The 13,746-nt window shown below is 40.6% G+C and overlaps 1 protein-coding gene across 1 annotated transcript in view; it reads left to right on the top strand.

Moving 5' to 3' along the window:
• GREB1L (GREB1 like retinoic acid receptor coactivator) overlaps nt 1–13,746 on the top strand; it is a 65,251-nt gene that overhangs the window by 36,111 nt on the left and 15,394 nt on the right. The window contains exons 15-23 of the mRNA XM_059486513.1: nt 672–869; nt 1,706–1,886; nt 3,100–3,292; nt 4,692–4,825; nt 6,864–7,203; nt 9,979–10,094; nt 10,482–10,726; nt 11,738–12,300; nt 12,748–12,850. Of these exons, the coding sequence (XP_059342496.1) occupies nt 672–869; nt 1,706–1,886; nt 3,100–3,292; nt 4,692–4,825; nt 6,864–7,203; nt 9,979–10,094; nt 10,482–10,726; nt 11,738–12,300; nt 12,748–12,850 (2,073 nt within the window). The remainder of the gene's footprint in view (nt 1–671; nt 870–1,705; nt 1,887–3,099; nt 3,293–4,691; nt 4,826–6,863; nt 7,204–9,978; nt 10,095–10,481; nt 10,727–11,737; nt 12,301–12,747; nt 12,851–13,746) is intronic.

The raw sequence follows: 13,746 nt of genomic DNA on the forward strand, positions 1-13,746 counted from the left end.
CTTGTGTAAAACCAACAAAGTAGTAAAAGTGGCACTGTAATACCATTTTAAGATTTAATCTGGTAATCTGCAAGTTGAAAAGATGGATTGTTGGACATAGAATTTACCTAATGGAAATACTGAAATGGAACATGCTTTTTATTTTGAGGAAACATGAGTGCTCTGGTCAGTCTCTCAGTTCTCTGCATCTAGTGTGATACTGACATTCATTAAGTCCAAATAAATCTGAGTTTCAGGAGAACATTAGAGCTTTGTACGTCTCTCTCTCTGCTTTTTATTAAAGGTACACATGCACATCTTTTTCTATATCTAGGTATGTGCATGCATATTATGTATGTGTTGGTTCATTTAACAGAATGCATTTCATTGTGTTGGCACTGAGGTTTCCTTGGGTTAGAAATCCTTAAAACGCTTAGGGCATATTAAAAAATGGTCAGTGCTGTACTTGAAGTCATCTGATATATTACCACATTTTTATCAAAGAAAGAAAGTTGGCATTTGTGATCTGGACCAAACTTTCCAGAGAGTTGAGATTTATTCTGGTGAGTGATGTTTTTTTCCTAATAATAGAGGGTAGGCTGTTTGGAGGGTCACGTTTTGCTGGGGGGGGTGGGAGAGTAAACATGTTTCTTGCTGTGTTTTGTTTTCTTTTTCAAACGAACACACTCTAGATTTGGATGTTGATACCTTCCAAATTTACCAGCCACAGCTCACAGTTGCCAGAAAGCTCTTGTCCCAGGTTTGTGCTATAGCAGACAGTGGCAATCAGAGCCTGGATCTGGGCCACTTCAGCAAGGTGGACTTCATCGTTATCGTGCCCCGTTCGGAAGTCCTGGTGCAGCAGACCCTTCAGCGGATTCGACAATCAGGTAAAAGGGAGGGGAGGGCAAACAGGCTGATAAACACCAGTATGGGATTTTACTCCGTCATTACTGGTGTATGGGGAAAAGTAAGCTGCTCCAGCACATCTTTTGTCCTCATAGTTGGTCTTTTATTGTACTTCTTAAAAAAAATAAAATTTAAAACATCATTAAGACCCTTAAAAATACCTAATTGATGCATATTTCAGAGTAGTTTACTTCTTTAATTCAAATGGCATTCAATGTCGTATGCATTGCACCATGCCTAATATATGAATATGACAGCAATATATCTTTACAAAGACTGGTTGTATTGACACAAACATTGAAGCAGAACATGAAAAGTATGATATGATGTATGATATGATATGATACGATACAATACGATACAATGCAATACGATAGGATATGATTGATATGATATGATATGATATGATATGGTAATAGGAAGAATCAATTTTACATAAATTAGTGATATTTGCAAAGGAAAGGTCAGGGTGACTTTTTCTGGCTCAAACAATATTAATATATTAGCTTAAGGTAGGCAAGTTTGGCCTAGGATCAGTCATGGAGTGTAACCAACTGAGTGCTGCTTTGGAAATATTTGTGGAGGCCTGATGTTTTCCCCCCACTTTTTTATAATGCGAGAAGTTTTCAGGCACTTTCTGGAGGAAATCCAGAAGCCAAGGAGCACATTTTGGCTTCCATTGTGAGAGAAATCGCATTTGGATAATCGTCTTCCTACTGGGGCCTGGTTTGGCAGACAAGTGGCAACTTCCCATTGACCCTTCATTTTTGGATGCACTCAAAGGAAAATATTTTTGTTGTATTCTCCTTTTTGACAGGTGTGCTTGTGGACTTGGGCCTAGAAGACAATGGGACAGCCTATCAGAGAGCTGAGAAATACGTGGTCCGGCTGGACAATGAGATTCAAGCTAAATTTGAAGTGTTCATGAGGCGGGTGAAGCAGAACCCCTACACGCTCTTTGTGCTGGTTCACGACAATGCCCACGTGGATTTAACAAGGTAGCTGCTCCAATCTGCTGAAGGCAAACCACCCTCTCCCAGCATCTTCCCATTAGGTTTTTCAGAAGACTTACCATCTTAGACACGTATTACTTTGCCTAGGTGTTTTTAAGGCATTTTGTGCCTTATAATCAGAAAGAATCTCTTTTGGTTCCCCATGATGTTTGTTACCTAATTCTGATTCAGCTGAAGGTAGGTGAGACTAGTTTCAGATTATTGGATGCCTAACAGGACTCTTTCTAGGGTTGTGTGCTATGGTGCTGAAATCTAGGGGAAAATGCTGGATTTTGCAAATTTCTTCGTTCTTCTTGTCTTTTTTTTTTTTTATTCTTCTTTTTTCTGTGCTCAGACCCAAATGTATCCGATGCTTACTAGCTAGTCATGCTTTAATTCATGCTTTTATCCCTGATAATAGTGTTGTTTGTGATATGAGAAAGATTACAGACATTTTAAGTCATGATCATAAGAAAGATGCCATAGCTTCTGTAAGAAAGGAATTTTAAAAAATCAGCTGTATTGAATTTGGCTTTAGGTCTAAACACAACATGTACACACATGCAAAAACATTTATTCACACCAAGTCACAAGTTCATACTGAAAGAAGAAAGAAATAAGTAAAGCTGATTATTCTGTTCTTGTTCCGTGAGTAAACACAGAGAATATGTGTAAAAATATGAGTAAAAAAGAAGAATATGTGGTTTAAACATGAAGTATATAGTTGTGGGATTTTTTCCATATTAAAAATAGTGAAAGGTGTCTACAGAACATCAGTAGACTTTCAGGCTCCCTAGCCTTTTCGAAATTTGTTATTTCAGACTGGAAATGCCACTGGATTTCATAAAATTGCTACTATATCCTATTCCCACAGCTCATGGAACAGTGTTTCTTAATGAGAAGGGTTTAATCATCTTTGGCTTATTTTTGGTTTCCTCCATGTTATGCTTTTTTAAATTGTCACACTAATCCACCTTCTCACTGTCAACAGATTTGATCCTTTATTTAGGTGTTTGCTGTTTTTCCTTTTTTCCCGAAGTTTACCCACAGAGAACAGTCAAACATTTTTTGAAGTCTTTTACCTTTCCAAAGAGATTTTTGAAAAAAAAAACATGGTTCTCTGTGTCATGTTAATTTAGAGATTTTTCTGTAGGAAGAGAGTAATCCATTGAATTTCACAATGTCTGTAAAGCAATTCTTTGCATTCTTATTTCTGCAGTGCCATTTCAAGTTCCCTGTCACATGGTGAGCCTAATCATGGTCTGGCTGATAGAGTTATTAATTGCAGGGAGGTGCTTGAAGCGTTCAACCTCCTTGTTCTTCAGGTCAGCTCTTTCCCTTATGCCCTGCAAACACAGCAGTCCCGAATCAGCTCTAGCAATGAGGTACATTGGATACAATCTGACACTGTGGTAAGTGTTTAACTGTGAATTTTAACTGTGAAATTTAATGTGGAATTCATGCCTAACAGAGTCTAGAAAATATGTGTGTTGGGAGGGAGCTGTTTCTCTGCTGGAGTTTATTCTCTCAGATTCCAGATGGACAGCCCTGAGACAGTGATGGTAGAGGTAGCACCTGATATTTAGGACCAGGAATTAAACAGTTTCCTTATCTAGTCATGCAAGATGAGAATCCATTTTCTGTGCTCTGGTCAGACAAAGCTATGTAGATGTGCCTTGAAGCTCCAGAGCTGGCTTTCCCTTTTCAAGCACTCTGACTTTTGACTGTAAGTTATACCTCACATATCCTGTCAAGTCTGTTCATTTCATTCCCAGTCCTAATTAAAGTTGTGTGCTAGGTTAACAAGTTTTGGTGTAGTAGATGCTATCATTGTGCAGAGGAAAGATCCTGTTGGATATTCTGCACTATTAACTTTTTCCATCATTTCAGCCAGCTGATTCTGAGGATGTTTTGAATAAACCTGCTAAAAATAGCATTTTCTCCAATTACTTGTTTGGTGTATTTATATCAGATTTGACTTTACTGTGCTGAGTGGACCATTAGTTTCTGCAAAGTGTCTTAAAATGGGAGCTGTAAAAAATAGTTAATCTAAAATGACAGAGTGAATAAATATTCTAAGTTTGCTTTTTGGTTGATTGTTAATATAAACCATGTGGTGACCTTCTAAAATGGTCTAGACATATTTTTGTTTCCCAAAAGTAAAAAAAAATTAACAACTTTCAGTCTCCTAATTAAAAAAATAAGCTACAAAAAAGCAGGGAGACTGTAGGTGGTTAATTATATTCCTAGAGATTACTGCTGATATAAATGCACTGGAGAACATGCTGTGTTTCTAGCAAAGGCTCATGAAATTTGAAATACAAATGTTCTGTCTTTCTGATAGCTGAATGCAGATTTACATTCCAACAAAAAAAAAATTACTAATTTGTGGTTTCCATTAGAAAAGCATGTAGACTCTGACAATCAAGAACGACTTTGGAAATTAATAATCCTTCTCTTTTCAGGTTCTACTCTAAATAGAAATGAGATGACAGTTGTCAGTAGATTTAAAGCCAGAGATAGGGAATCAGAAAATAATTAGCAGAATTCTAGAAACCCGCTGCAGTCACAGGTAGTAGGTAATGCTGAAAAATTTGTAAGGACCTGGCAAATAATAAGTTAAGTAAAAACACAATTTACATTTTATTGTATTTGTTGAAACAAAAAAATAGCATCACTTAGGGAGAATGGATAAAAAGAGAAACGATTCTTTGGTTGGGAAAGTGCTTTTCACTTATTTTTTGAAATGACACAAGAAATAAAAATTTGTTCTAGAATACCTTATATTTTTGCTGTTTGTGCATGAAACAGGATGATGCAGCAAGTGAAGAAAAGCTATACTTTGGTTTGAATGAATACAGCAAATCCCTCCAGTGGGGAGTCACAAGTCCCCTTTTGAGATGTGATGAAACCTTTGAAAAAATGGTCAACACGCTTTTAGAAAGGTAAATAATAACATGGAAACTTGGGATTCTGCCCAGTTGGGATCCTAAAGATACATCTTTATGAGCCCCATTATGGGGAATGAAGACATGATGACCTTTGATGTTGATCTTGGGAAACACGAAGTATGTGCAATTTTATTTTTGTAACAAATTTAGCGCAGTTGAAGAAGGGAGTGGATATCCTTCATTTGTTTATAGAAGAGATCAGGCCCATTCAGCAGCAAGCTGGGCTCAGCTGTGCTTCTCTCTTCTTTTGGCTCAGCCCTCACTGAGCTCAGAAGGTAGCACAGGTTTCATGCCTCACCACTTCTGGTGTCTCCCTTGTTGGTGGCGAGGGTGTTTCAAAAACAATTTTGTTATTTCAGTAGTTGGCCATAGTTTTGATTCCTGCAGCTCAGGGCCTATTAGTACCCTGTAGCTCCCTGAAAAAGCTACTTTCATGGCACATATCCAAGATACAATTAAATGTGCCCATTTCAGGAGTGAGGGGAATACTGTCATTTCTGGCAATGTGGAGTTAATCTGCTGTGCGTATCACCAGGACAGATCCCTTATAGCACTTCAAATAATAGGTCTCACATTTTCATATTTGCTAAAACAGGATTGTTCTGTGTTCAGTACTGTGTTTTCTGTTTTAATTAGGTCAATATAATAGTTGTAAATGCATCTGTATTTATTAAGTAAAAATCAATATAAAATGTGTTAAATCAGCAGCATTAATAATTAAGTACATCATAAATACTTAATATTGTTATTATCTACAAATAGGCAATAATAATTAGGTCAGTTCCTTAGATTTCTCCTCTTCTTTCTGGTCCAATCCAATGGAAGAGATAGTGGTCACTATCACTCTATTTCTGTTCAAGTGCGAGTGGGATGAATGATGAAGGAGGATTTATGTATGTGCAAATAATCATACTAGATTAGGATAATACTAGAAATTGATGGCAGGTGAACCTGTCTGCCTTGGAGCCAGGCTATGTTTTTGTGTGAGACAGTTTATCAGTTTAGGCTCTGTTTTCAAGAAACTGGGCTACTGTCTAGGTGGATGAGCCATTCAACCTTACAAGCTGAAAATATTGCTGACATTTTTGTATTATAAGAAAGGCTCCATTTGTTTTAGTAGCAGAAGTGCAGTGGGCACTTTTATGGCAGGAAGAGTAAAAAGTATTTAAAAACTGACTGTTTTAATGACTGGCTTATGGTATCCAGAACAAACTACATATCTACTGGCTAAACACAAACCCAAAACTTTCTTTAAATGGATATCATGTTGTCTATTAGATTACTCAAGCAAGAGACCAGAGAAATTTGGAACTTCTAGTTATTTTAGTTATTTGGACTTATGTGACACAAGACTGGCACTCAAGGCGTAATAGTGTAGTGTTTTTCTGTATTATAGTGGCAATGAAGCTCATGGGAAATGTCACGAAATTGAGTGGGTTTTTTTCCTTTAGTAGGTTTTAATTTTATTTCTCTTAAAATTTTACTTCATATTTGTTGTCACTGCATGTAGCTGCAAAGAAAGCAAAGATGTTGGCTATGTAAGTTAAAAGGCAAAATGGCAGTTCAGATTTGGCTCAGAGCCAGCAATTCCTATTGGCACATCCATTAGGATGAGAGATTGAGAGTTGTGATATGATGAAGTACTTCTCCCACAAACCACTTGAAGCCATGATGGTCCTCAAGTTTGTAGAAGAAAAAGCTTGTGGAAAGCAAATCAATTATAAGCATGTGTTCTGGGAATAAATTGGATCTGAGGTTTCCTTATCTCCATCAAGCCAAAAATCTTTAGCTGAAATGTTGGACTAGATGAGGGTAACAGAAGTTTATAATTCCTGTTACTTGAGCTCAGAACTTGGACCAAATGCAGAGAATTTTTGTTCAAAATTTTTGTCCATGAAAACGGAAGACTTCATTCTTTGACCACTACTGGAAAAAATAGTCACTTCTCCACTATGCAGTCCTGCATTTTGGCTGATTTTCAGACAGTGCTGTGATTTTGCACGTGCTAAAGCAGAACTGTGTCTCCCCCAAGGTACCCGCGGCTGCACAGCATGGTGATCCGCTGCTACCTGCTCATCCAGCAGTATTCCCAAGCTCTGATGGCCCTGACCACCATGGCCTCTCTGAGGGACCACAGCACACCTGAAACACTCAGCATCATGGACGACCTCATCACAAGTCCAGGAAAGGACAAGAACGGCTGTGGCCACATGCTGGTCATTCGGGTGCCGTCGGTGCAGCTGGCCATGCTGGCCAAGGAGCGGCTGCAGGAAGTCAGGGACAAGCTGGGGCTGCAGTATCGCTTTGAGATCCTCCTGGGGAACCCTGCCTCGGAGCTCACTGTGGCCAAACACTTCGTCACACGGCTCAAGGTCAGCAGGAGCTGAATGTTAGTTTGTTTGTGTGCTCACTGTAGTCGTCTGGCTGTTGTAGCTGTTCTGTGGTTATTCCCATGTGTTTATAGGTGAATTATTCTATAGGGAAAGGGCAGGTGTTCTGTATCTGTCACTTGGAATGGATTTCTGTACTTTGAGCATGAAAGGTAGAGAGACTTGGAGCAAACCTGAATTGTTACTGGTCCATGAAGTCAAACACCAGCTGTTATTTCACTTCTTAAAGGTGAATAACAGCATGCATCAGATAGTGTTAATCTCTAAAAGCAGAGCTCAGATCTCTGTAGGCAAACTAATTATTTCCACCAACTTATCTGTCTGTCTAGTGTATCTGTTGTCTGCTCTGTTCATCCATCTTCTGCCCTTCTGATAACTGGTAAAGTATGCTGTTTGTCACAGATTTCTTTCCTCAACCCCTGCATGCTGAAAGCCTGAAGAGGCTACATGCATATATGCCTAGCATATCTGCACCTGCCTAAAATTTTGCATGGATTTAAAAGAGCATGGTTCAAGTAGCCAAACCCACTTCATGTATTGACCTCACTACATTAAACAAAGGGGCAATGGGTTGTCTGCCTTAGGTATCAGCCTGAAAGTAGTACTGGTTATCTGTCCTGATCTTTGCTCACAGAGAGCCTAATTTTCTGCTTCTACTATGAGTTATACAGTGCATTCAAAACCATGGAAAAGAGAAATGAAAACCACAGAAAAGAGGAAGGAATTTTGTGAGCCTGTCTGAGAGAACTTGCCTACAGCCAAAAGCAGATAAAATGTCCTTTAAAGAAGCTATGACTCCTGCTTCTCAAACTTCATGTGCAGCAGGACAGGGAAGAACGTAGTCATAAATGAGACAATGACATGTAAGATTAACTGCTCTGTGCTGGTGGTTTTTATTTGATAGGCATGAATCCCACTCTTAAATAATTCTGAGTTGAATCCTGTGAGGGCTTCTTAATAGTGCTTTGCCATAATGAGTCCAGCCCTTACACACTGCTGAAGCAGCCTATGAGGCCTTGACTGTGGAGCTGTTGCAGGTGGATATCCATGTAGACATTGGTCTGGAATAGAGGAATTTTATCAGGTAGAGAGTGAAAAACCTTCTAAATAATTCTTCTTCCTCTCTCCAAAACATAAGATGCGTTTTTGGACTAAACAGAGCTGTAGGATTCTTTCTTCTTTTCTTGCAGTTTACTAGAAGAAAAGCCCTCATATCTGAGCCATGCATATGAAGGGAAATTCATCAGCCTAGGTTATTGCAGCCAAATTTGATTTAGTCTCTATGCTGCTGGGCATTTGTTCTGACATTAGGTGGAGTACTGAAACTACAGGACTAGAGCCAGTGGAGAGCATTCACTATAAGCATCCCAGACCTTTTTTTGATGTGTGTATGGGGGGGAGAGCAATATGAAGCTACTGAGGGCTGAGGCTCAAAATGTGGTCCCACCAATAAATATTCTTGGTTGCAGGAAAGATGAGACCTCATCATGACCATTTTCAGAGGCAGGGAAGGAAACTTTACAGGTGTTAGTGAGCCCAGCTGAAAAGTGTGGCTTAACTTAGTCCCTCTCTCAGATGGCATTAGCAGGGTGTGTGATGCCACAGCAGGGCAGGGAGGGTGGGCAGCTGTTTCTGCAGTGCTGGTGGCTGCATTGTTCTGTCAGACAAGCCTGCTGGTGAGCCAGACCAGCCAGACAGGTCATTCCTCTCCATCAGGGAGTCAGAGCCACAGAATAAAACAAGAGATGGAAGACAATTTAAATAACTATTTCACTGACAGGGATGCTGACATGGCATGCCCTTTAAGTGTAACCAGAATCAAACTGTTTGGGAGACATGCAGAAAGTGAGGCGCCCTGAGGGTTGCACCTCTCTGACCTTCCTGAGAAAGATGGTCAAGAAATATATCTTCTGTATGCAAGTGCACAAAGCCCCAGGCACTCATTATTTTTAGGTTCTTATGCTAGCAAAAAGAAAATCAAGAAAAATCAAAAGAAAAATTGTCTTCCCCTATCTCACTTTCCATGCACTTTCACAGAAACTGTGTTCTGTGGAGAGGCAGAAGAACACACAGCTGGACTAACCCTTTTGAGCCAGAAGTTCTCTCTCAGCTGCCAAGGCTGCTTTCCCAAGTTATTAGATACTGCTAGTTAATTGGAGAAATAAATTTTTTTAGTAAGCTCTGCTGAACCAGGGGAATTGTAAGGTATAAGGACATGAGACTGATGCTGCCAACCTTTCCAGTGCTAAGGGAAAATTGTGCAGTTTTGCAGTCTCAGGCCTTGATAGACTGTGGGTAAGGAGTTCTTTTAGGGGGGATTACCTCCAGGGAAAGGTGAAATGTGTTTCTGTCACGTAGTCTTTCATTGTATAAAATAATTAAACAAGGTTCATTGTCCCATTTTCATACTCCACTTCAAAGTCTTACTTTAGCTTTACATTAATATCTTTTATCTGTGCAAACTGAACGCATCAATGGTTTTTTTCTCTGACAGGCCACACTAATGCCACACCTGGTGAATATTTCCAGCACTGAATAACGTATGCTATGCACCTGTTATTCTTTGCATTTAATGCTTGGCTAACTGTTGGCTACCAGAAAACAAATGCATGCCTGCACCCAAGGTCTCCTTCCTGTTGGCCCTTGAGTAAGCAAGCCCTGTATACAAAGCAAAAGCAGGAACTGGTGAAAAAAAGGAAACAGCTGAAGATTTAGAAGATGTCATTTAGGTGTGACTGGAATATTCTCTGTTCACAGGCTTGGAGGGGCAATGAGCAGGAAGACTGGATTCCTCGCACCTATCAGGATCTGGAAGGTCTACCTTGCATTGTTATTCTCACTGGCAAAGACCCTCTGGGAGAGACTTTCCCCAGGTGCTGTTATTACTCTTTCAATATGGTTGCTCTCTAACATGTTTAGATAAGTTGGGTTTGATACCATCTAGCTGTCTTTTCACAAAAGAAGTGTATTTTTGTAGACTTCAGTTAAAACTGTTTAAAGGTTTGGAAAGTGCAGTTTGTGAAAGGTCACGTGTGGGTCAGTAAATGTCTGTGCAAAGTATGAAGGAGCAGACCTTATGTGCTAAATATTTAAAAATCATTTTATATGTACGGGCTAATAAAATTGTTAATTTCTTAAGAAATTAATATATTAACATAAATATTAATAATTGAATATTCAGTAACCAATTAAAGATAGGGATTGTTCTTCAAAGTCAGAGAAAACAAAACTTCTTTTTTCATTTGAGTTGGCTTTCCTAGGTCGTTGAAATACTGTGACCTTCGACTGATTGACTCCAGCTACTTAACTCGCACTGCGTTAGAGCAAGAGGTGGGCCTGGCATGCTGCTACGTCTCCAAGGAGGCAATTCGAGGGCCTATTGTAGCTCTTGACCTCAGTGAGAAGGAGCAGGAGAAGGCAAATGGCAGCGAGAATGACTCTGATGAGCTGCTGATAGACTTGGACCGGCCCCAGAGCAACAGCAGTGCTGTCACTGGAACCTCAGGTCAGTTATCCTGCTGATGGCCTGGAAAACAAGTCTTTATTCCTGAGTCACTGGAATCTGGATGCAAACAGTGAGATGTTTTCTCAAACGTGGGTTGCTTAGCTGGATTCAGCTGCAGGCTAGACAATGAAATGTTAGTTGCAGATTCTTCACACAGTGAGCAATTTTCCTGTCTACTGCTAAAAGGAGACGGTGTTTCCATGGAAGGGATGGTGTGCCATAGCTTAGCGTCCTTTGTGATTTTGATTTTTAAACTTTCATTTCACATTTGTTGCTGGCTTGGATCCTGAAAAGATCTTAAAAATCAGACCAAAAAGGGCTAGTATAAAATTCTAGGAATAGAAAAATGCTGTGTAACTCTGGGAATACCTATGGATGAGGATGGCTATCTACCTCCTTGCCAAGACCAACAGAATGGTTGGATCTTGTCCTACCTCTTCAGGCATCACCTCCCACCAAGCCTTCCCTTCTTTGCCTTCTGCAGACACTTCTGGTTCCTTCCCTTTATTTCCCTATGAGTCTGAGGTATGAAGGCAGCTGAACTGGGTCTTTGCTATGCACCAGGTCTTCCCATACACTAACTAAACCTGACAGGTAGGGAAGAGGGGACATAGCCCAGCTCATGTCCAAGTTGCAGTGAAATAAATGCTCTGTTCTTCATAGAAAGGAAGATGCAATTGATCTGTGTATACAGTGGTTTGTTAAACTTGACTTTCACAACGTTGTATTATCAAATTCCAAATCCTAGATGGGAAATGATAGCTAGCATACAGAGATGAGGAGTGAGCACTTGGAGTCTGACCCCTGTTGCAGCAGGGCATTGCCTCTCCAGCCAAAGGGACAGACAGATGTAAATTATTTCTTCGTACATGGTGAAACACTGACCTAAGCCACAGCAGCATTCACTGAACAGAAGTGTTTATGCATTAGGATTGTTACATAGATCAAATGAATTAATGGACTTCTTTCATCAGTCAGTAACTTTTCATTGCCTGCTGTTTGTTTTCCCAGGCTCCCTGGCTGACAATGGTGTGAGCTCCTCGAGTGCCACAGACAAGTCTCAGAAGCAGGCACCATCCCTGAACTTCCAGGCTGTGGCACACAGCTCAGTAGACGAGGGAGCTTACTCCAGCTTTACAGCCAGAGAGACCCTGAAACAGGAATGTGACTCGCTGGGTAACCAGATGGCCAGCAGCACCACTCCCAAGCTCTCCTCGCTGTCTTCAGTCTCCCAGACCTTCCAGTGGCCTGCCCAGTCAGCCAAGGACAGCAGGGCTGTCCGTGTGGCGCTGCCGCGCATCGTCATCCTGTCCAAAGCCGCCTACTGCCTCCTGAGCTCACAGAAAAATGGGAACTTGCCTTCCTCCTCTTCCCTCCTGCCTCACGCTGACGTGTCTTGGCTGAGCTCCCTGAGGCCTCTGCTGCACAAGGACATGAGCAGTGAGGAGCAGTCCCTGTACTACAGGCAGTGGACGACGGCCCGGCAGCACCACGCGGACTTCAGCAATCAGGCCGAGGCGTCTGGCGCCAGGACTTTCCACCCCCGGAGGCTGCTTCTGACAGGGCCACCACAAGTAAGTTCCTCCTGCCTTTTGAGCAGTCTGAGGGGGGCCAAGTTTGCAGTGATGTGTTCTGAGGTCAAAAATCAAAGTCAAATTTTAAGGCCAAGTCCATGCTGAAAGTGGTAAGGAGAGGAAGGGTCATGCTTCATGTCATGTTTTAGCCTAAGTGAAACACGTGTGGGTGGCACTGGGCATAACATTGTCATCAGGAGAGAAGCAATTATCACTGCTGATCTCCCTGCATACCAAAGTGACACAGACTGTGACCAGGTTGTGCTCAGAGACCAATTTAGTAAAAGTGTTTTCAGTATAGTGGGCAATATTACATCTTGCAGTGTTTTCAGGCAGAGCTGAACACAGAGCTCTGGGGTAAGCCCAGAGGCATTTATGTGAAATTTACCAAACTTCCACTGTAGAACTTTGGGTTGGCATTTAGACTTTTTTCCATCTCTGGCTCAGGTTGGAAAGACTGGTTCATACTTGCAGTTCCTAAGGATTCTCTTCCGCATGCTGATCCGGTTGCTGGAAGTGGATGTGTATGATGAAGAAGAGATTAATGCCAGTAAGTATTTAGTAGGTATTCTTAAGATGTATCATAAAGAGCCTACTTGTGTATTAGTCAGCAAGGAAGTTTTTAAGCTCACTAGAAGTCTATGAATTACACCTACTACATGTCCTCTCCATTGGTGTGTAGCTAGACTCTAGGTGTCTGCATATTTTTCAGTATACATTGATAAAAAAGTGGACTTTATGATGGGCTTATCTGAGAATTATTAAATGTATTTTAGGCTGATACATCTGTGTAGAACTCAAACAAAAGTGAGCACAAAGCTGTAAATGGGCAGCATCTGCCCATATTCTCTCTCCTTGCAGGTTTTTAAGTGCTGTCTGCTTTTAAGTAGACAGGACATTTAAGAACATTTTGTTCCTGGCTGAAACCTAACTATTATTTATATTTATTTAGAAGTTATGTATCCTTTTTCAGTAAGATTGTCTCCTGTCTGCAGTTTGCAGGTTTTATGCTGAGGATAAAGGGGAATGGGATCCTCTTTGGATTTGTGCTCATTTGTCAGATCTCGCAGATCCATTAACTGCCATGGCAGGACTTTGCCTTGAGAAAAGCAAAACCTTTTAAAAATTAGTCCTCTTCATGGTGTTCTGGTACATAATTCTTATGATCATTAGACTGGCATTCTGAAAATGTAGTTGCTGTTGGACCTTTGAAAAGACTAATATTTCTGTTCTACAGTGTTATTAATGCAAAAAAGGAAAAAGAGAAAAGGGAAAAATATATTTTCCTTTGATTTTGAGCTTTGGGGGCAGTTATTCCCTTGTTATTTGAACTAAAGTACCTCAGAAACTTGGGATGAAATGTGAAAATGCAGGAGATGTTCTGCACCATGCTGACTGGCCTGTTGAGATCATGGCAATGTGTCACACCCCTGCCAGGAATGCATG

Source organism: Ammospiza nelsoni, chromosome 1 (genome assembly GCF_027579445.1).
Source record: "Ammospiza nelsoni isolate bAmmNel1 chromosome 1, bAmmNel1.pri, whole genome shotgun sequence".
NCBI classification, from domain to species: domain Eukaryota; kingdom Metazoa; phylum Chordata; class Aves; order Passeriformes; family Passerellidae; genus Ammospiza; species Ammospiza nelsoni.